Source organism: Myotis brandtii, unplaced genomic scaffold, assembly GCF_000412655.1.
Source record: "Myotis brandtii unplaced genomic scaffold, ASM41265v1 scaffold550, whole genome shotgun sequence".
Taxonomy (NCBI): domain Eukaryota; kingdom Metazoa; phylum Chordata; class Mammalia; order Chiroptera; family Vespertilionidae; genus Myotis; species Myotis brandtii.
In genome coordinates this window covers 1,844,576-1,866,001 of record NW_005370043.1, presented here as the reverse complement: position 1 = coordinate 1,866,001, position 21,426 = coordinate 1,844,576, and the positions used below count along the sequence as shown (strand labels likewise).

At 41.5% G+C, this 21,426-nt stretch overlaps 1 protein-coding gene across 1 annotated transcript in view; it reads left to right on the top strand.

The window, feature by feature from the left end:
* CFAP58 (cilia and flagella associated protein 58) overlaps positions 1–21,426 on the top strand; it is an 85,060-nt gene that overhangs the window by 35,365 nt on the left and 28,269 nt on the right. The window contains exons 12-15 of the mRNA XM_014549378.1: positions 5,571–5,711; positions 6,454–6,677; positions 9,540–9,651; positions 12,187–12,291. Coding sequence (XP_014404864.1) covers positions 5,571–5,711; positions 6,454–6,677; positions 9,540–9,651; positions 12,187–12,291 — 582 coding nt within the window. The remainder of the gene's footprint in view (positions 1–5,570; positions 5,712–6,453; positions 6,678–9,539; positions 9,652–12,186; positions 12,292–21,426) is intronic.

Sequence of the window (21,426 nt, the reverse complement as noted above, 5' to 3'; positions counted from 1 at the left end):
CCTCCGCTCCTAATTGCTGTTTACTTCATGTGTGCGTGACTTTCTGCCTGCAGTATCGTTAGCTATTGGGTTCTCACTTGATTTGCCCTCAACTCAGGTTCACAGTTCACCTTACCTCTTTGGATCTAAAAACTTTGCAGCAACTCCTCCAGGGAGTCACCTCCGACTTTATTTATTTATATATATATTGCGTTCCCCCTGTAGGAGCGCACTGACCACAAGGGGGCAGCTCCTGCATTGAGCGTCTGCACCCTGGTGGTCAGTGCACATCATGGTGACCAGTCGTTCTGGTCGTTCTGCCTTAATAGTCACTTAGGCTTTTATTATATAGATTAAGACATAGTTTTAAATCTACTAAATTAGGACATTTTATGTCTGCTAACATAAAGACTATCTTTAAGAATACATACCAAATGATTATACCATTTCAAATTTTTGAACCAAATATGTTTTACTATACACATTTACTAAACCTAATATATTTTCCTTTTTTTATTCAATTCAATAGATTTCCCTTCTAATTAATCCATTTGACCAAAGAATTAAAAAAGAAACTTTTGAGAAGATGATGGCACTTTTATTTTGAAAATATACATGCAGCATACTTATGGATGCTTATGAACCACTTGCAGGAACTATCTATAACAAACAAGAGAACTGAATACCTTGGTTTCTGCACATATTAGCTTGCAGAGTGCATCAGATTACCTTGAAAATGTGTAATCAGATTTAATACACATATCCTTGTATTGGATAGATTTAATGCCATATATCCTTGATCTTGATTCCAAGATGCCATCAATTGAAATATGCACTCTCAAATGGGTTTTGTAAACTAATGATAGGTCTTCATGGAACTAGAACTACTACATTACATTAAATCAAGGCACATTTGGCTTGAGAAAGATTAACGTGTAAGAAAGGCATCTTTACAAAAAATATGTAATTTATACATTTACCTGTCTGAGACTTTCATCTCCCAACTCTAGCTTATGATAAAAAATAATAGAAGATTCTGCATTAAAATTGATTTACATATAAAAAAACATGAATACATTTTCTAAAATTTGAAACTTTCCTGCATCTTTGCTCTTATTGTCCTTGTTCTAAGACTTAGTTTTATAGAAGTTATCTTGTTCCACTCTGAAGCCTGTAGTGGAAATGGGTTTATTTATCATTAAATTATTTAGAAGAATCTTATTATAAACATTGCTTTACCTGTGGGCCTCATGGACCCATGTTAGCCAGGCTTCAGTATAACTTGATCTAGTACACTACCTCTTTCCTTTTACAGGATGGCATTGATCCTCATCTCTTCCTTTCCCAAGTAATGCTCTACTGGTATTCAAAAGATTAATTATTAACCCATGCTAATGTCCAAGGTGGAACTAACTGCCTTCTACAAATCCTGCTTTAGAATAAGCAATGTCCTATGCAAAAGAGCAATTTTTCCTAACTCTTTAGTGTTTGACTTCGGTTAACATTGGCTTCACTTATGCATTCCATCACCAGGCATCCACACATATAGCTCCGAAGAAGCATCATAATAAAATAAAACAAAGGTCAATAGGACCCTGCTTTTTGGTCCTGGTCCAGCAGAGCTGGTGCACATGAAAGGTGATTAAAGAGCTTCTGCTCCAGAGAGTCTGCTCTAAATGGGGAATCCTGGGTCTGCATAGCTCTGGGTCATCAGTTATAGTAAGATGAGTGCTTTGGACGTACTGTGAAACTATGATACCTTCCCCCCCCACAGCATTTCCCATTAAGGCAGAAATGAGTAACAGAAAAAGGATGCCAGCTTGATTTATTATTTGAGGTTATCCAAGGGTGACTTGCAGTGGTGCTTCGACTGGGTACTTCTGGCCTATCATTAAGCCCATTTGACATTCTGTAGAAAAATATGACAGCTCAAATGTTGAGTCTGAGCCTCTTGACTTTTTTAGCCTCAAATTTGAATCATGTTCCACACAGGTCTCTGGATTTCATGCATCTGTAGTTCAAAACCCAAAACCCCGAGGGAAAGGGCAGATTTTCTAGTAACTTTGCTCCAAGAGACATTTAGCTTATTATTGTGAGTTCTACAAAGCTATGTGGGTACATAATCCTCCTGGAAGGCCGGCCCTCTCACCTGTTTGGTAGACTAGGAGTTGCCTTTTGACAGGATAACACAATTTATTACTTCTCCAAGCCAACAGATAAACAATTGCCTATAATAGGTCATCCCCATTCTCATTTAACCCCCTCAAAAGAAAAAATCTTGCTCCTTTCATGTTTCTTTTCCCTTTTAAGTTGCTACCAGGTTCTACTGACTCCTCAGGACACTAGCCATTGTCAGCACATTAGGGTTATGACAGAATGTCAATAGTTCTCGGTGGACGTGGCTGCATCCAGTCTGTCCCAGTCTTGTTTCATCAGCACCGAAGGAGCCAGCTCATCTGGAGTGTCTGCTCTCTAGTCCTAACAAGCCCCTGATTCTGTCTCGTCACCTCCCAATCATCCCACATCAATCTGACAGCACTTTGATTCCTGGCGAAAAATTCAGTGGCAAATTCTCTATGTCCAGAGCTGAGCATCACATTAGTGACTGGCTTCAGGGCACCACATCCTTTTACTTAGTGGACTCTAGAATGACATAGATAGGGACTGTCAGAAAGAGAGGGAGAGGGGAGGGGCGGGGAGGGGAGGGAAGAGAGAGAGAGAGAGAGAGAGAGAGAGAGAGAGACACTAATTATTCTCATGGCTGGACAGCTTCATGTGCCCCTATTTGTTTGGTTAGATGTAAATGCATGATTTCTGTGAAGCCCAGTGAATATCAGGATCATGTATGAATGGGTGAAACTTTCACAATTGTGGTTCTGGAGATATGATTTATGCCTTCAATCAAGTTAGATGGTGAATATTCCATAAACACCTAATACAAAATGGTATAATTATAGAGGCAGTGACTAAACAATGTGTCCAGCCACCGTATTGCAACTTCACACCACTTTGAGAAATGCTGATACCTTGGGCTCCACCCACAACATTGCTTGATGGATGTTTGGGTGCAGAGCAGTTGTTACCAACTTTTCTGGGTGAGACAGCTCAGATTGATAGCTGCTAAATGCATTAGATCAAAGGTATTGTGTTGATGTTAACATTTGCTGCCAACACCTAATGCCACATCTTGTTTACAGCCCATAAATTTGTGACATAAGGAGACCATTCAGAATTTTGATATATTATGAAAAAACACACCCAGCAATGCCAAACGCACTAGTGGTTTTACATTCCAGACAAATACTTTCACACACCACTGATTGCATTTTAATATAACAGGGATTTCATTTTGTTCTGCTGATGGATTCTGATCAGCTCTTGGCACTTAAGAACAGGGAAGTGAATGTTACACATCTGGGAAAATAAAAGTTTTATTAAAGAAAGCATGAGCCAAGCAGGTATTTTATTGCTGTCTTCGCTGTCACCTTAAATGATTATAGAAATCGAAAGGCCGGTTCTTCAAAGGCTTTCCTAACAGGCAATCCCCCAAAGTGGTAAATACTAAACCAGATATTTTCTCAGTAAGTATATCCTTTTGCTTATCTCTGGACCAGAACGTACTTCATGAGTGAACAAACAAAGTGTCATCAGAGAAGCCCTTGGTTTTATAGTAGCTGACTGCATTTAGTTTGTGACATTACACATTACACATTTGTGGCATTGCACACAGTATCTTCTACTGCTTGGATAAGTTTGAAGTATGGAGTTAATGACTCTTGCTCTTCATGAATTAGAGACAGATCTTAGGAAGAGTTGGGGTGGTTCACAGGCACTTACAAATATGGGGTTTTCTAGCATCCCAGTGAGATTTATGATGTAGGGAGGGTGGGGGTGCCAATATTTCCTTGAAAGAAAATCTTACTGCTTTTTCACTGTCATTTGCTGATCTGCAAGCCATTGAAGAGTTGGAACCTTAATATTGTCTTGTGATCTCCCTTTTGATGCTTGGTATGGGTAAAACAGAGCTCTCCTCCCATTTGTTTCTTCTTGTGCTCACCTGGTCTGTGATATCACCTGTCTTCCCAATTTGGGCCTGGATACCTCTATGGCTCCCCATTGCCTACACTGTACAGTGTGTGGCCTACAAGGCCCTTCCAGGCTGGCTCAGCTGTTTTACCAGCCTTACCCCCTGCTGTTCTTTACCTAACACTCTAATCCAGCCACATGGGATGTTTTGCTGACTGGTGAGTGCACCGGGCACTTTAGAGTTTGCATGTGCCTTTGTTCACACGAGCCTGACTGCAAGCTACTCTCCCCATAAAATATAGTCGTCCCCTTTGGGAGTATCTGTTACCTGCCAAGGCCCTGACTGGTTATTTCATCTAAACGCCAGGCAGAAATAGGAACTTACTCCTGTGTACCCCCATGTCCTTTTTCATACTGTTCATAACATTTCCACACTGTAGTGTGGTTGGTTATATTCATCATCTCCAATGGATGGAGCAACCCTCAGGTCTTACTCTTCTTCTGTATTTGACTTGGATGTGTTGTGTGATGATAGCTTTGGGGCCAAAAGATCCAGGTTGGAATCTCAACTCTGCTACGTACTAGCTGTGTGACCTTGGGTGAGTTAATTTGCTTTTCTTTGTCTCTGTAATTGCATTTGTAAAATGGGAATACAAGTAGCTATGCAAAATACCCAATATCATGCCTAGGATATGGTAGGATTCTGTAGGTCACAAATATACTTGTGGAAATGAAGTGAATGTATTCTTTGAAGAGAGGAATTTTCTTTCTGAAACGTAGCAGACCATAACACCCTTTCTCCATCATTCTTATGAGTTCCGTGTAACCTAAAGAGCTGCAAGATCTGCATTTAGTTCCAGGAAGTTTCCCTGGCAATCCCAGTCCTCTGACCTCTGGTAACATCAAATCACTGTCTTTGTGACAATAACGATATGGAAACATTATTGCCTGGACTTGTTAATATTTGCATAAGACATGTATATTTTATTTTTCATCTAGGTTGGAAGCATCTTAGGAGTAGGATCTATGTATCTTTTTATGAATGATATCTCTCCTGTTCCATCAAGATGTTTTATAAGATAGACAATGGGCTGTTATCTTTATTCATTTAATTTTTGCTTAAAAATGGTCTTTATCTCTGTAGTTGATGTGCTGGTAGTATTAGGACCATTACAGGAGCTGGCACATACAAAGATTCCTCCCCATGCTTACCCCCACATCTTCTCCTGCACTATTCTTTGTGAATTCTCCTCATTTTTAGTTGGTGAGAGAAGTGCTGCTGAATACCAATGAAGACCCTGCTACACACATATAGAAAAATGATGGAAATCCCCCAAAGGCACAACTCATGGAATAAACATGATCCCTGTAATGTGCATTGCTGTTTCTTTACAGGCTGTGTGTGTGTGTGTGTGTGTGTGTGTTTGATTGTGAGAGTGATCAAACCATGTTAAAACATCAGAGGAGAGTGTGAGAAGTACACGGTACATCTAATTCTGGACCCTGCAGTCCTGGTTTGTGCTGTTACAGAGTGAAATTTGCCCGTATCTTTCACTCTTTCTCAGGCCGAGCTGCAGAAGCTGAGACAGCAAGCCCTGGAGACCAAACACTTCATTGAAAAACAGGAAGCTGAAGAGAGAAAACTCTTGCGCATTATTGCCGAGGCTGATGGGGAGAGGCTGAGACAGAAGAAGGAATTAGACCAGGTAGGAACATCTCCTCGCCAGACCCACAGACCTCATCAGCAGACACAACTGTTTGATTCAACTCTTCACAAGTCCGAATTCTTCTCTAAGCTCTTCCACTCAGTTTTTTGGAAGAACAGTAGCAGAGGTTCATCTTCTCTTGATTAATTATGAAATATTTACTTATTCAAGTCCTATCTACGAGTACTTACTATGTGGCAGTCACTCCTCTAGGAACTGGGGATCCATTGACCAATAAGAACGTAAGATCCTTGTCTTCAGGGAGCTTAACATTCTAGTGTAATATAATTGCTTGCATATAACTGTAATTAATAATTACATAGTATGGGGATTACAAACATATGCTTTCAGAGAACAGGCAGGTTAAAAATAAAGAAATGGCCTGTGTAAGACTGTGAGGAGTGATGCAAGGTGGCAAGGGCTAGCCCACGATAAGTCACTCAAATGGAAGCATTTATAAAACAATGGGTTGGAAAAAAACGACCCAACACCTATGGGCCAAGGATTATTGAATTATTATTACGATGGATTATATGTTGTACTCTTTCTAACAAGATTGCAAGCCCTCATGGGAGGAGTGCAGTGTTGATTGACTAGCAAACCATTTCCAGTGCCCCACCCACTGGGTGCGGAGCACATGTGGCCATTGGCTGGGTATTCATCAACTGAGTGAATGCTGCTGCCATAATGAAAAGTAAGACCTTTTGTCCCTTGGTGGCCATGTCCTCCCCTACCTCTCTAGGTCATCGGCGAGAGAGATATCCTCGGGTCGCAGCTCGTTCGTCGCAACGATGAGTTGGCTTTGCTTTATGAGAAGATCAAGATCCAACAGTCTGTGCTGAATAAAGGCGAGATCCAGTACAACCAGAGGCTGGAGGACATGAGGATCCTCAAGCTTGAGATCAAGAAGCTTCGTCGGGAAAAGGGGATTCTTGCCAGGAGTGTGGCTAATGTCGAGGAACTCAGGTAACAGGAGACCCCTCTGTGGGGAGTTCCTGAAATGACCTTTTTTTTTTTTTGAAAAAGTGTTTTTATTGTTTTTAGAGAGAGAGAAAGGGGGAAGGATAGAGAGATAGAAACATTGAGAAAGAAACATTGATCGGCTGCCTCCTGCACACCCCCCATTAGGGATTGAGCCCACAACCAGTGACCATGGAATTCATCCGGTGACCTCTTGGTTCATGGGTCCATGCTCAACCACTGAGCCACACCAGCCAGGTGACCTTGTGTTCCTTTTGTTCATCATTGAGGTCTTTATCAAGTTGTGTACAATTTTTTATATGTTGAAATTATTGGCAAATAATAACAACAGCTTTTCCATAATTCAGAATCTACATTGTGCCCCTTCTATGTCACAAAAAAAAATATGAATTTGTTCCCTTTCAGGGGAATATAAGTGAGTGCAAAAAGTTTTTTTTAAACTTTATTTTGGATTTAAAAGAAGAAATTTCAAGTCAAATCACAAATACGAACTAGTTACAATTCAGAAAAAAAATTTCCCCCAGTGAGCTCTTTAGACTTTCTTTAATAAGGCAGTACCCAAGAGATGGAACATCAATATTTAAATTTAATTCTGGTAACATTTGCACATTTTTTCTCTTGGAATTATATTCAGAATGAAAAGGGGGGTAAATTTAATTTTATCACTATTTGAAAACTCTGTTTCCTTAGAAGGTGGCCAAATTTTATTTCTCACTCTTGATTTATCTTCTGCAGCTTTCACTTTAGCTTAGTGCGCCTTCTTCTTGCTTTAAATCTTACACTATGTAAGATGTACTTTCCCTTTGGGAAAACATCACCATGTTTTATATAGGCAATTGCAGGAACCAAATAAGAGGTTTGGTGTTTTCTCAGTAACTATCTTTAGTCCCCACAGACTTGTAGATGAACAGTATCCTTGACAACCTTGGAACAAGGACACCGTTTGGGTTGCCTTCTTAAATTAATCAAATTAGAAAATAGTTTTGATGTTTAGATGCAGTGAATATGTTCAGGAATAGCAAAGGAAGCTGCCACTACCAAGGATATATCAATACTCTTTTTTTCCCCCCTAAGATTTGCTAGTATTTGAGATGATAAGAGTAATACAAATTCATTGTAGAAAATGTGGGAAGTGCAGAAACAATACAAAGAAGGAATTAGAAAAATTACTCATAAGTTTACTACCCAGAGATACATACCATCATTGGCATTTTGGAGACAAATGGATTCATTCTAAGTAGCTATTGAATGATCTCTGAGACCATTGCTAAACTTGCCAGCCATGAGTTATTTTTATTACATATACAAAGGACCAAATTCTACCCATTCCTAGTCAGGATTGCTGGTTTGTTGATAATAGATTTTATTTTTATTTTCAATGGGAAGACAACTTAATAAAGATATTGGAGGCAAGCAGGCATGAATTCTAATCTCAAGCTGTGTGACCTTGGGAAAGTCACTTAACGTCTCTGAGCTTTAGACTTGTAGTTAAAATTAAACATGAAAACAAACAGAATGTGCCTCCCACAGAGTCTAGTAGCTAATGCTCTTGCCCTTCTCTTCTGATGGCACTTTAGAAAATAGAAGTGTTAAAAATATGCTTTTAATTCCAAGCAGCTTGTTCTGAGCTCCCTGCTGAGTGAGGCTTATGCAGTTAATTCTAATGGTTTGCCTTGCTAATGAGGGGAAGTTGTATTATTGGTTTAAATGAAGCAATTAAGTAAAAGAGATGGCTTAGTATTGGTAATCTGCACACCCACAGCAGAGGACAGATAATAATTCCGTGTTGTCCATCCTTACTGCCCATTTCAATGCCAGTGCTTGCTTCTTCTCTGCCCACCCCCACCAACCCCCACAACAAAGTGACCTGTTCAATAGGGTGGTAGCCAACTCATGGGGTACTGGGGATGCCTGAAGCACATTGCCTACTAACCAGAGATCCCACAGATTTTAGTTTGAGCCAGAGCTAGTCTTTCAGCCATCTGTGTACAAGTAGTTATGGAATACCATATAATAGCAAACATCACTCCTAACTCAGTGTTTCTCAATCCTGGCTGCATATTTGAAGTTACCACTAGAATTATAAAACTTACAAAATCCAAGCCACATGCAAGACCAAGTAAAGCAGAATCTCTCTGGGGATAAGGGCCAGGCAAAGCATGTTTTCAGACCTCCCCAGGTGATTCTAATGGGCAATTAGGGTGGCAATGCCCTGGCCTACCTGGTGTCGGGCTATCATCTGAGCCTCAATATCTTGCAGTCAGGTGCCATACCTTGTGGTGGAATGTAGCTTGTTCTCTTGTTGCTACTTGTAAAGACATTTAGAAACATTAAAAAGTATATTGAGCCCTGGCTGGTTTGGCTCAGTGGATAGAGCATCAGCCTGCAGACTGAAGTGTTCCGGGTTCGATTTCAGTCAAGGTCACATATCCAAGTTGGGAGTGTGCAGGAGGCAGCTGATTAATGATTCTCTCTCATCATTGATATTTCTATCTCTCTCTCCCTCTCCCTTCCTCTCTGAAATCAATAAAAAATATATTTTAAAAAGTATATTGAAATCCTTTGTAATTCCCTGTTCTTTCCAGATACTTCTAAATTCCTTGGGTGTCCAGAATCATGATTCTGAAGTTTTGGCACTTTTTTTTTTTTAAAGCTAAGCCTGAAGTTTGAGCTCTGCAAGGATCGGTATCCTCTGTGTCTGGCTCCGGTTAGGAGTCTGGTCTCAGTGTTCATAGAAGTCTCCTTCCAACTTTTTATATAAGATGTAGCATATATGTAGAACCACATAAAGATATGATTTTCAAATGGGTAGAGAATTCCTTTGCAAATGAAGTGTGCCTTGTTCAGGCAGGAGCTTTTTCACATGCAGAGAGAGTTCATAAAGGAGCGGACACGCTGCCGAGCGCTGGAGGAGGAGCTGGAGAACCCCATGAACGTGCACAGGTGGAGGAAGCTCGAGGTAACCCCTGGTGGAGCCTTCCTCCCATGCCCAAGTCCCTTCTTCTACCCACAGGGCTTCATAGCTGAAGCACAACAAGAAGTGTGGTCTTATTGAATGTTATGCAAATTGTTCCCTAAAATGTAAGACTGGATCGGATGTAAATTGAGTTCCCAGAAGAAGGAGTTCCCAGAAGCAGATGGTTCACTTGGGGATTGTCTAACCCAGTGGTTCTCAACCTTCCTAATGCCGCAACCCTTTAATACAGTTCCTCATGTTGTGGTGACCCCCAACCATAAAATTATTTTTGTTGCTACTTCATAACTGTAATTTTGCTACTGTTATGAATCGTAATGTAAATATCTGATATGCAGGATGTATTTTCATTGTTACAAATAGAACATAATGAAAGCATAGTGATTAATCACAAAAACAATATGTAATTATATATGTGTTTTCCGATGGTCTTAGGCGACCCCTGTGAAAGGGTCGTTCGACCTCCAAAGGGGTTGCGACCCAAAGGTTGAGAACCACTGGTCTAAACAGTCTTGCACACAATTCTTTCTGCCTAAAGAAGACTTAGTGGAAGTCGTGAACTGGCTTCACCAATGGACATTCGTTTTTCTCTTTTTGCCATTTTTTGCTCAAATAGCTATCCCGTGGCTGCCTGTTAGTCTCAGGTAGTTTGTTGCCTCTAGTTACATTGGCCATCAGTGTCTTCAACCATGTTTCAATTGGTCTTTGCATCTTTTTATTTCATGCAGGAAATAAGGCTCTTGTGAAATTGCCTTCTTTTTGAGGGACTAGCATTGTGTTAGCCAAACCTTTCCCCTTAGGATCTTGGGAGCACAAAGTCCATTCGTAGGCGATGAATAATAGAGGCATACCTCATTTTATTGCTCTTCACCAGTGTTGATTTTTTTTTTTAACACACTGAAGGCAAACCCATCCACCAGCAAAAAGATCATGACTTGCTTGCTTTATTTGTGATACACGGTTTATTCTGGAACTGGACCCGCAATATCTCTGAGGTATGCCTGTAAACCTCCTATTTTATTTTATGACTTTCTGATAGACATTACCACCAGCACCGCAGGTAACAGTTGAAACCAGTCTCTGCTTATTCAATAAAAGGTGGCCATATCCTCTTGTTGTGCCCAGCAATGTGGGCACCAGTAGGGGCTTCGACTAATGGAACAATTAGGATATTGGGAGAGTATGTGTTTTCAGAGAAAGCAGGGCAAGGGTAAAAAACAGCCAAGGTGTTTTTTGGTTTTTCATTTTTAGTTATCCTTCTTAATGAAGAAAGGCATTAAGGATAATGCATTATAAATTGTTATATAAACATGAGGCCTGGATTTGAACAACATCCAGTCTTGCCAAGTGAAAGTGTGTGCCAAATGCAGTCCCAGCGTATGGCTATCACTCGGCACTGCTTAGTATTTTGTAAGGAAAGCCAGAGTTAATGGAATCTCTTTCCCCCCACTCTTTTGGACCCTCATTTATTCCTCTTCAAATGCCAAGAGTGGTGTAGTTTACTGAACTAACCGTAATATGGATGTGTAGGGAAGTGGAGCTGAAGATTTAAAATCCATTTACTGTCACATTAGTTTACTCCACGTGTTTGCAAGCAGAGCTTTAAAGTTTCCAATTCCATGTCAATTTCTATTTTAAAAATTAGAAAACAGAGATTGTGGGAGGCAGTTGAAAAGATTTAGCTGTTAGATTAATTCCAAATGTCAATACAGTTGAAAGGGAAGCTTTGGCTCAAAGTCTAGAGGACAGAATATCAATTTATAAGTGTAGATCTTGTTTGAATTGTACACAGATAGTTACTGAAGGTGCATCAAACCTTTATGGATTGATAACACTGTTTGCGAGCGAAATGCCATGGACGTGTTCTGTTGTCAGTTATTAGCAGAAGTCCACATCCTAGAAAGCTTCCCCATCATAAGCTGTAAGGCATCTCCTTGTTGACAGTATCAAAGGAGAACCCTGAGGCTGAATGAATTAGGGAACCCCGTCTCATTCCCATGGAAACAGAGGTGACGGGAGGGGAAACCTCAGAGCATAGTAATTAGAGCCTGGCTATCTGGGCTTGATTCCAGCTCCGACCCTTACCTGTGTGGGTGAATAACTTAATGCTTTGAGTTTCACTTGTCTCATCTGTAAAAGGGGAAGACTCATGCTACCTCGTAGGGCTGTTGTGTGGCTAAAATTGGATAATGGAGGAAAAGCACTTAGCATGGTGTCTGGTTGGTGACAAAGAATCAGGTATCATGCACAGTAGCTATCATTATTGCTGTTGTTATCAGTAGTAGTAGTTTCCTTGGTGGAGCAAACATATTCACTTTCCATCTCTTGGCCAAGCAGAGTCAGTAGATAAGACATTAGCCAAACATCAGTCTGTTTCGATGACCATCTCATCTGTTACATACCCATCTCTCTGTACTGGGTCTGCAGGTGTGCAGTAGATTTCAATAAAACAGTAATTCGTTTGCAAAGGGACCTCAAATGATAGTGTCTCAACATCTTTTATTTTGTTCCCTTGAACAGGCCAGTGACCCCACTACCTATGAGCTGATAGAGAAAATTCACACCCTGCAGAAGCGTCTCATCAGCAAGACAGAAGAGGTGGTGGAGAAAGAGCTGCTCCTCCAGGTAGCATTTTCCCTTTCTGTTCTCATTGAACAAGCACGTTTTCTGAACACCGCCCCCTCCAGGACTGTGTTTTTTTAGGATTCTTTGGCAGGGTTGCATGCCCCATTTTTAACTGTAGATGGCAACAGCGACTCACACACAGAGAACAAACAACCTGATTAATTGGTCGTTTATTCTGCCATCACTGATATTTCAAGAATTCTGGAAAACAGGTTCAAGGCCAGAGTTATTGCATTGGGCAATGTGCGCTCCCTCCCCCCCTCCAACTTCTCTACCGTTCTCTTTGTTAGATTCATTTAAATACTTTTCCTCATATCCTCACGTAATGTGCAATGCCATGATTTTGATTTTGAAAATGAGCTTTCACATAAAGCACAGTATGTCCTCTTGAAGATTTGTGGGAGTGAAATGGAAAGAAAGATTTCTTTTTGAGGGTTTTAGGCAGTTAGTTATTCTGGAGCAATCAGGAATGGCACCATCCTTTTAGGCTTAGATCTTTGCAAGTACCTGCTGTCATCACCGTCAGCACCATTATCATCATCCTGCCAGATACTGTGCTGGTGGCTTTACCTACCTTGTCTCAGTTCCTCCTCGGAGGTCATGAGGGTGGGTGCTGTCATCTCCAATCAATGGGATGAGGAAGTTGGGTCCCAGGAGTTTAGTGTGGAGAAGACTGTAAGCTCTGGTGTTAGATGGCCTGGGATGGAATCCTGCCTCTGCCAATTTGTAGCCGTGTGAGGTTAACTTCTCTGCACCTGAGGTTCTTAGTATTACGGGGTAATAATAGATGTGAAAAGGAATGTTGTGAAGATTGAAAGAGCTTAGCATTATGCTTGGCATATAGTAAGTGTCTAATAAGTATTAGCAATTATCCTTAATATTTCTAATTCCAAAGCACATAATCTTAACCACTGGGTTTATCGTAAGAAAGAGTAGAAAATTCTGTATACGAACAAGGGGCATTTGCCCCTTCCCTTTACATTCTACCTTAAAAAAGACATCTTCCCTGAAGTTGGATATACAGCAAGTAGCTTTCCAGAGTATTGCTCTGCTGAGTGGTCAACAGAGATGTTCCTATTCTCTTATAGATGAACATGATAGTTAAGAGGACCAACTTCAGGGAAGATCTCGTCTTGAGTCCACTCCAATTCTTTATCTCATGACTTGGGGAGAATTACATAAATCCTTCAAACCTCAGTTACTCCATCTGTTAAATTGGGATAATAATCCTCAGTTTCATTATGGGAGGAAGGCACTTTCATCAGAGTCCACTACTTAGAAATCCTGTCATAAGAATAACCAATCAGTGCCTGGGCACTGGGGTCCAGCAGCCCACGGTTTGAGCTGTGATTCCACCGTTGCCGGGCGTGAGTCACATGCCCAAGGCCGTGCGGCTAGTAAGTGGCAGAGTGGGGACTCCAACCAGGCAGTCAGTTCCAGAGCCCATGCTTTCTACCACTTCACCACCTGCCTCTCCAGCTATTATCACTTTGTTAGATTTAAAAAGAACCAGATTTTGTGTTTTGCCAAACCTCTCTATTATAAGTCTGTTTCATATTTCCTTGACTGCTCTAACTTTATTACTTTCTTCCTTCTATGTACTTGGGGTTTATTCTGTTCCATTTCTACTTAATATTGATGCTCACCTCATTAATGTTCAATCTACCTTTCTAATATAAGCATTTACAGCTATAAAATGTCCTTTAATTTCTTTAGTTCCTTCCCATATGTTTTGAAACGTGGTATTTTCTTTTTGTTCTAAATATGACTTGAGTAACTCTTAAAAAATATTTACTATTTTTCCCATGGTAACAAAAAAAAAACCTCCACAACTTTTAATTTCTAAATATACTAGAATATGTATTTAAGTGTTTTTTATTTTTTAATCTTTATTATTGAGATTATTACAGATGTCCCTCTTCCCCCTCCCCCATTGCCCCCCTCCATCTGGTTCCTGCCCTGCCACAGGCCTTTGCCACCCTGTTGTCTGTGTCCATAGGTAATGCATATATGCATATAAGATCTTTGTTTAATCTCTCTACCTACGCTGCCATCTTCAAATCTCTCTATTTAAGTTGTTTTTTATTATTGATTTCTCACTTTTATGCATTGTGGTCTCTAATTTGTTGAGACTTGCTGTGCGATCAACTAAGTGGACAGGTTTTATAACTGATGCCTGTGAGCTTGAAAAGGATGTGTACTCTCTAAATGTTCAAGAGTCAGGAATCGATATGATGTTCATCAGATCAACCTTGCTCTTTCCTAATTTTTTGTCTCCTTAATCACTGAAAAAATGTTTGGAGACTTGTCTGTTTCTCCTTATAGTTCTGTCATTTTATTTTGTTTTAAGTACATTTTAGATTATGTTTATAAGGTGAGTAAAAGGTGTATATGGTTTTTATCTCTTCCTGATGAATTGTTTCTTTAATATTATGCAAGAATCTTCCTTAATTCTTAACGCTTTTACTTACAAAATTGCCTTGTATTAATATAGCCCAGGTTTTTTAAACATACTTTTTCTATAATTTTATTTTTATTTAAAATCTTTTAAAAATATTTTTATTGGTTTCAGAGAGGAAGGGAGAGGGAGAGAGAGAGAGATAGAAACATCAATGATGAGAGAGAATCATCGATTGGCTACCTCCTGTACGCCCCAAACTGGGGATCAAACCTGCGACCCAGGCATATTCCCTGACCGGGAATCGAACCATGACCTCTTGGTTCATAGGTTGACGCTCAACCACTGTGCCACACTGGCTGGGCCAAGATTTTATTTTCAATAATTTTCTTTTTATTTTCTAGAGATTCTTTTTCACAAATCTTTGTTGATAGTGTCTTGATCTTATGCTTTATTAATTCATTTATGTTTTCAATTGATTTAAATATTTTATAGTTTTTATTAGATTATTCTATTACTTGGAGGTCTTCCTATTGTTTATTGTGATTGCTGATTTTTATTTGTGATGGACCTTTTTCCTATTATGTTATGATTTTGGATTGTAGACTAGTTTTCAGAAAGGCTTTATTTGTGGGACTTGCAATGGTCCAGGGTAAAGGTATGTCTTTTCATTTGGTTCTACTAGGGACCTAGGATATATCTCTTGCTTAAGATAATTTTTTAGGTTAAGTTCTCATTTTTGGGCTTCCTGGACCACTCCGTAAATGAATATTAGAACCCCAAACTCTTGTGATGGAAGATCCATGGATACAAATACTCTGAGTAGCCATTGCCCCCCACCCCACCCAGAGCCTAGGAGAGATAGGTTTCTTTATGGTCTTTCTGTCCCAGTGGGTGGATTTCTATCTATTGTCTCTTTTTGTACTGAGGCTGTAACTCCTTTAAGCTCCCAACTTTATGTAGAGGAGTCTCAGTACTGACTACCCACTCCACACAGGCCCACCACCTCATCTTTTATCCTCCTGTGGCCATCAAAATCCAAGCTCTTTGCTCAGTGAGTACAGCCACTTGTCCCAGTCAGCCCCCAAGGGATAGCTGCAATATCTATTGATGGCTCCAATATACAGTTCACTCTTTGATTTTGATACTTTGAGGATCAAATTACTTGCTCTCTCCATTTTGTGATGAAACAGATGTGTCATTCTATTTAGCATGTGTAATGCTTTGTAGACTTTAGTTTTCAGGTTACTTAGTCTGCCACACTGCCATAAACAGAAATTTCTTGTTTACTGTAATCGCTAGTTTCCTCATCCACAAAATGGGAAAAATAGTCCCACCCACCTGCAGAATTAAATATGTTAATTAAGTACATATAAGGTTTGTCACAGTGTTTAGATATCATTAACATTATTATGATGACTAGAGACCCAGTGCATGAAATTTGTGCACTGGGGGCGAGGTCCCTCAGCCCAGCCTGTGCACTCTTGCAGTCTGGGAGCCCTGCGATGGATTGCCCCACAGAGGGAGACCCCACCACCCACTGCAGTGCCGCCGGCCAGGTATCCTGGGCCTCCCACTGCGGGGAGATTGATCGCCCCAAAGAGGTAGGCCCTGCTCACCCAGTCAGGGCTCCACGATGGATTGCCCCCACAGAGGGAGGCTCTGCCCACCCACCGCAGCACTGCCGGGGGGTAGCCTGGACCTCCCTGTTTGGGGCGATCGTGGAGCCCCCGATTGATTGGCCTGTGGCCTGGGCCTTCCTTTGCGGGGCAATCATGAGGTGATGGTGGGGCCCTCGACCAATTGCATCGCACCGCCTTGGTTGGCCTGGTGCCAGTGGGTGTCAGAGTGTGGTTGTCTGGATGGTCGTTCCACTGTTTGACTGTTTGGTCAATTTGCATATTACACTTTTATTATTATAGATGATTATTAATATTACTAATCACCACGCAGTTTTTTGCAGGCCTCCAAAGTTTAATATCCTCCTCACTTCCTTTATTCAAGTCCTCGTTTAACCTTTCTCTTGGACGGTTGGATGGCTTGTACATCCCCAGACAACAAGCCTTGTTATCTTGGTGAAGCCTCAGGTGTTCCACGGGATTTGACAGTTTCTCATTTTCATCTGTTTTATCAAATTATTAGAGAAATTCTCTGCACTCACAGTAGAACATTTTGCAGTTAGGAAGATTTTTGGTTGAATTCTTCTGAGTATCAGAACAATTTAAAAATGATCCCATCATTTCCCACCAGGAGATCTGATTGAAGCCTATTTACCCCCAGAGACTGAGTTTTTTGAGGAAAATCTGTTGATAATTTCTCTCTCTAACCCCAGTGCTTGGTGCAGTACCAGGCACATAGTAAGTGCTCAATAAAGATGGACAGGCTCTGTGCCTGGGCAACTTCGACTCACCCTTTAAGTCTTAGCTTAAATGCTTTTTCCTTGGGGTAGAGGGGTGGGCGAGGGCTCTTTGGAAATGTTCCCATATATTGTCTTTTCTTATATGCCACTCATCACACTTGTAATGAATGAAATAATTATAATTGTGTGTTTAATTATTCTTTCCCGATAGACCACTCACAAAGGCAGTTCCTGTGTCTGCCTTGATGATCACTTCATCCCTAGGTCCTTGCACACAGGTAAATATTGGTTTAGTGATTAGTTAAATATTGGAAGAATATCAGCCCTTCAGTAAGTGATATGTCTCACAGTCGTTTACATTCTGTCTTTGAGCTCTGAGAGGTCACGGAAATGGTTCTTCCTGTTGCCTTTTGCATTTTTTGTCATTAACTTCTAGCTCTGCAGGAGTCTGGAATTTACTGTGGGTTGGTTTATAGATCTGTAAACGTGATTCAAACGGTCAGCGTCCTTTTTGCATACTGAGGCAGGCTGACTCGTGTGGTGCTCCCAAAGTCCTTCCCTTGCGCGGGGTTAACGTGACATGGTTCTTGAACTTGACTTGATAGCTTCAGAGGTAAGATGAAGAAGTCTGTACGCTTGCCAGAATTAGAATCTAAGGTGTGGATGGGAAGAGTTTCTTTTCTTTTGCTCACCAGTCTCCTTGCCCTTTGAAGGAAGCAAGGGCAATGCAAGCATAGCTGAGATGTGCCTCCTGCTGGCCTCTCCTTTCTGTTTTTGTCCCATTTATTCCCCATCCCTTCTGAATCCCTCGGCATTAATGATTTCATGAAAAAAAAGCACCTGTAGAATTAAGCAGACATATGTACAAGAGTAACTGCTATCCATTACCCATCATCATCATCATCACCATCATCATCAAGATCTGGTTCCAAAAAATGGCATAAGGCCTGATAGCATTAGAGTAGGAAGCTCTAGTCTAACCTCTTGCCAGAGGCACTTAAAACACACGGAACAATCATAGCAGCTGGGACTTGGTTTTTTCCAAGTGTTTAAATATGCCGTCGCAAGCTCAGATACACTCCCCCTCCCGCCCCCCAGGGCCAGGCAGGTGACAAGAAAGAACAAAGTAAACTGTACATCACGATCATAAATGGAGTCTCAGAGTCAGGGGCAACAGAGAGTGGTGGGGACTGCAGCACATAGGGGACTGCCGTTAACCCCACCCCAGTGTGGGCCCATGTTACCAAATCTTTAATTTTTCAAGAGTAGCTGGGAATGTGGAGTTTTAAATATTGGCAACTTTAGGAGCATTGCATGGCTTCTCAGAACACATCCACCAACCACCCTTGAGCCCCAGGAGGCTAATTTGCAACCTCTAGCTTTAAGCCTGGGGGAGAGAGAGATTTAGAGGAACAGCAGTAGCACAATCAGCTTTACTTGTTCGAATTACTTTTCTTTGATCTAGTCCTTTGCTATGATTCCTTGATAGAATACAGAGCACCAGAACAAAAAGGGAAAGAGGAGATGTGGAAGGAGAAGGAGGAGGAGGCTGCAGATGATGTGCGGGGATGGGCAGTCAGAGGTAGATGAGGCTGAGTTCCTCCCGGGAGGCAAGCATGGAGCAGAGAAGCCTGGGGTGTGTGGTGGTACAGTGGTGGGTGAGCTTAGGGGAAGATGGACCTTCTTTAGATGTCTTTTCCCCTGCTGCTAATGACTCAGTCTTAACTTATTTACAAGCCTTTCTAAAACAGAAAAGGACTTCTCTGAATTGTTGAAAAGGCCAGGGGTTGCCTCCTGACCCCCTGATGCCCAGGCAGCAGATGTATTGCTGGCACCTGCTGCACTAACAGTTACAGAGTGCTTCCTATGTGCCAAGGCACCTGGGGCTCCAGAGTGAATGAGATGGACTTGATCCTGGCCTTGGTGAACCTCCTAGTTCTGTAATCACAGTGCATTGTGACAAGGGCTGTGATTCCGTACAGATGCTATGGGACTCTGAACAAGACTTTGCAGTGGTCAGGGGTTTCAGTTTGGGTTCCCAAATTGGAGACTGAGACAAGGGCTTGGGTCCTGGTAGTTTGAGAGGTAAATTCAGGAGTGAGGCAGGTGAGGAAAAGCCAGTAAAGAGAGAGAGGGGAGGGGGGAAGAGAGAAAGAGAGAGAGAGAGAGAGCTGGTCAAAGCTGTGAACATATGAATCCCAATGTCACTAGAGTTCCTCTGAGGAACCACATTGAAACTATTGCAGAATTGTCCTGTCAAAGGAAGGGAGGCTGGGACACTTCATTGACTCCCATTCCCTACTGGTTGAAAGTTGCATTGGGGCCATTCGGCTGCTTCTAAAAGCAGAGGGTGCTTGACTTGTTTTCTGAGGAAGCCCTGGCCTGCAGCAGAAAAGCTGACTCTGCACACCCTTGAGGTGGGAGCTGCCAGAGTGTTCCAGGAACCGATGGCCATCCCGTGTGCCAGGAATTTCAGCTATAGCTGAAATGTCAAGAGATGAGGTTTCCGATAGGTCCTGAAGACCTCCAACCAGTAGATCCCTTCTTTCAGTCTCTTTCTCACGTAGCTTCTCACATGCATGGCAAATTGCCAATCCAACTTTAGAAAGAACGAGGAGAGGACCACTTTCTCAACCAAGTTCCCATTTGGACTTGCCCATTCCACCCACCTACTGCCATTCCAGTTGATGTCCAGTAACTAGATGACATGATCAGGTCACACTGTGGTTCACTTAAAAGATGGTGCCCTGGCCCTGGCTGGAGTGGCTCAGTGGGTTGGAATGTGATCCATGCTCCAAAGGGTCTCAGGTTTGATTCCTGGTCCAGGCACATACCTGAGTTTCAGGTTCAATCCCTGGCTGGGGCACTTAGGCAATGTTTCTCTCTCTCCTCCCTTTCTCTGAAGTCAGTGAAAACACCTCCTTGAGCAAGGATTAAAATGCAAAAGATGGAACCCTGATTTTATTCTAATCACAGCCATCCTTTATTGAGCACTTCCCGTGTGCCTGGCACTGTGCTTTATCACCCATAGACCTCAAGGGGTGTTGGTTGACACTCAGTGAACAATAGCTCATCAGATGGGTGGGGCGGGGGCATGGAATGACCAGCGATTTACTTGAGGAGGTGGTGCAATTTGGGTAAAAGGACACAAACTTAACTTCATAGAATGTTAGCACTGGATTATCTTGTCCAGAATGTTCATTTTACAGATGAGACCACTGAGGCATTTCCCTTACTATAGACAGTAGTGACATTTTACTAGAGGGTTAATTACTTTTGAGGGTTATGGTGCCTGGGAGCACTCTGCCTAATGATGAATGACACTCTGACATGACCTAAGTGAGAAGCTGCTTTGGTGGAGTTCAGATTTGTGTCCCTTTAGGAAGTTGTTGCATGCATTCTTGATTGTTTCTTGTGCCCAGAGATCCAGGGAATGGACATGTCCCTCAGATAAATAAATAATAAATAAGATGGAAAGGGTTGCTTCTTTGTTGGCCTCTGGGTCCTGCCCTTTCAAGGCGAACTTTCTCTGTAATTTAATTTTATGACTGACTGGATGCAAGTCTGGTTTACTTAACTGTAAAATGGCTTGAATGATAAGCAGATTTGGATGGATCTGTTCAAGCTATTAGCTGTGCGGGGGGGAACAAACCTCATAGAGCACATTTTTAGATACTTCTTTGGTAAGGATGTTCATTTTTCCTGATCTTCTGATTATCTTCCATTTCTTGATCATTTACAGGGTGTGAGACATTGCTCTAAATTATATATATATATATGATTTTTAGTAATTTCATATATATATATATTCAGTACGATATATAATCATATTGAGTCATTGTCTCAGCCCTATGTGATTAAGAGTTATTACCTTTCTCCTTTATAGGCAGGACACACGAGGCACAGAAAGGTTGAGAGATTGCCCCCAAGGCCACACATCTGGCACCTGGTAGAGTCATACGTATAACTTCTGCAGTCTGGCTCCAAAGACTCTGCACCATAAGAAACCCATAGCCATTGCTTCATTTTGTATGGACCACCTTGGTCATTAGTGGGGAAAATTCTAATTTCTCACTTCCTCTAGAGTAGAGGTGGGGAACATCTGGCCGTGGGCTGTATAAGGCCCTCAAAATAATTTGATCTGGCCCTGCCAAGGCATTAGGGGTGAGTTAATTAAATATTTGACCAAATATAGTGGGCTAATTTTTAAGTTGATAATTTTTTTCTTTTTCTTTCTTAATTGAATAAGGCATTACATATGTGTCCTTACCCCCCATTGCCCCCCCACCCCTGTTCATGCCCACATCCCCCTGGTGTATGCGTCCATCGTTTATGCTTATATGCATGCATACAAGTCCTTTGGTTGATGTCTCCCCCC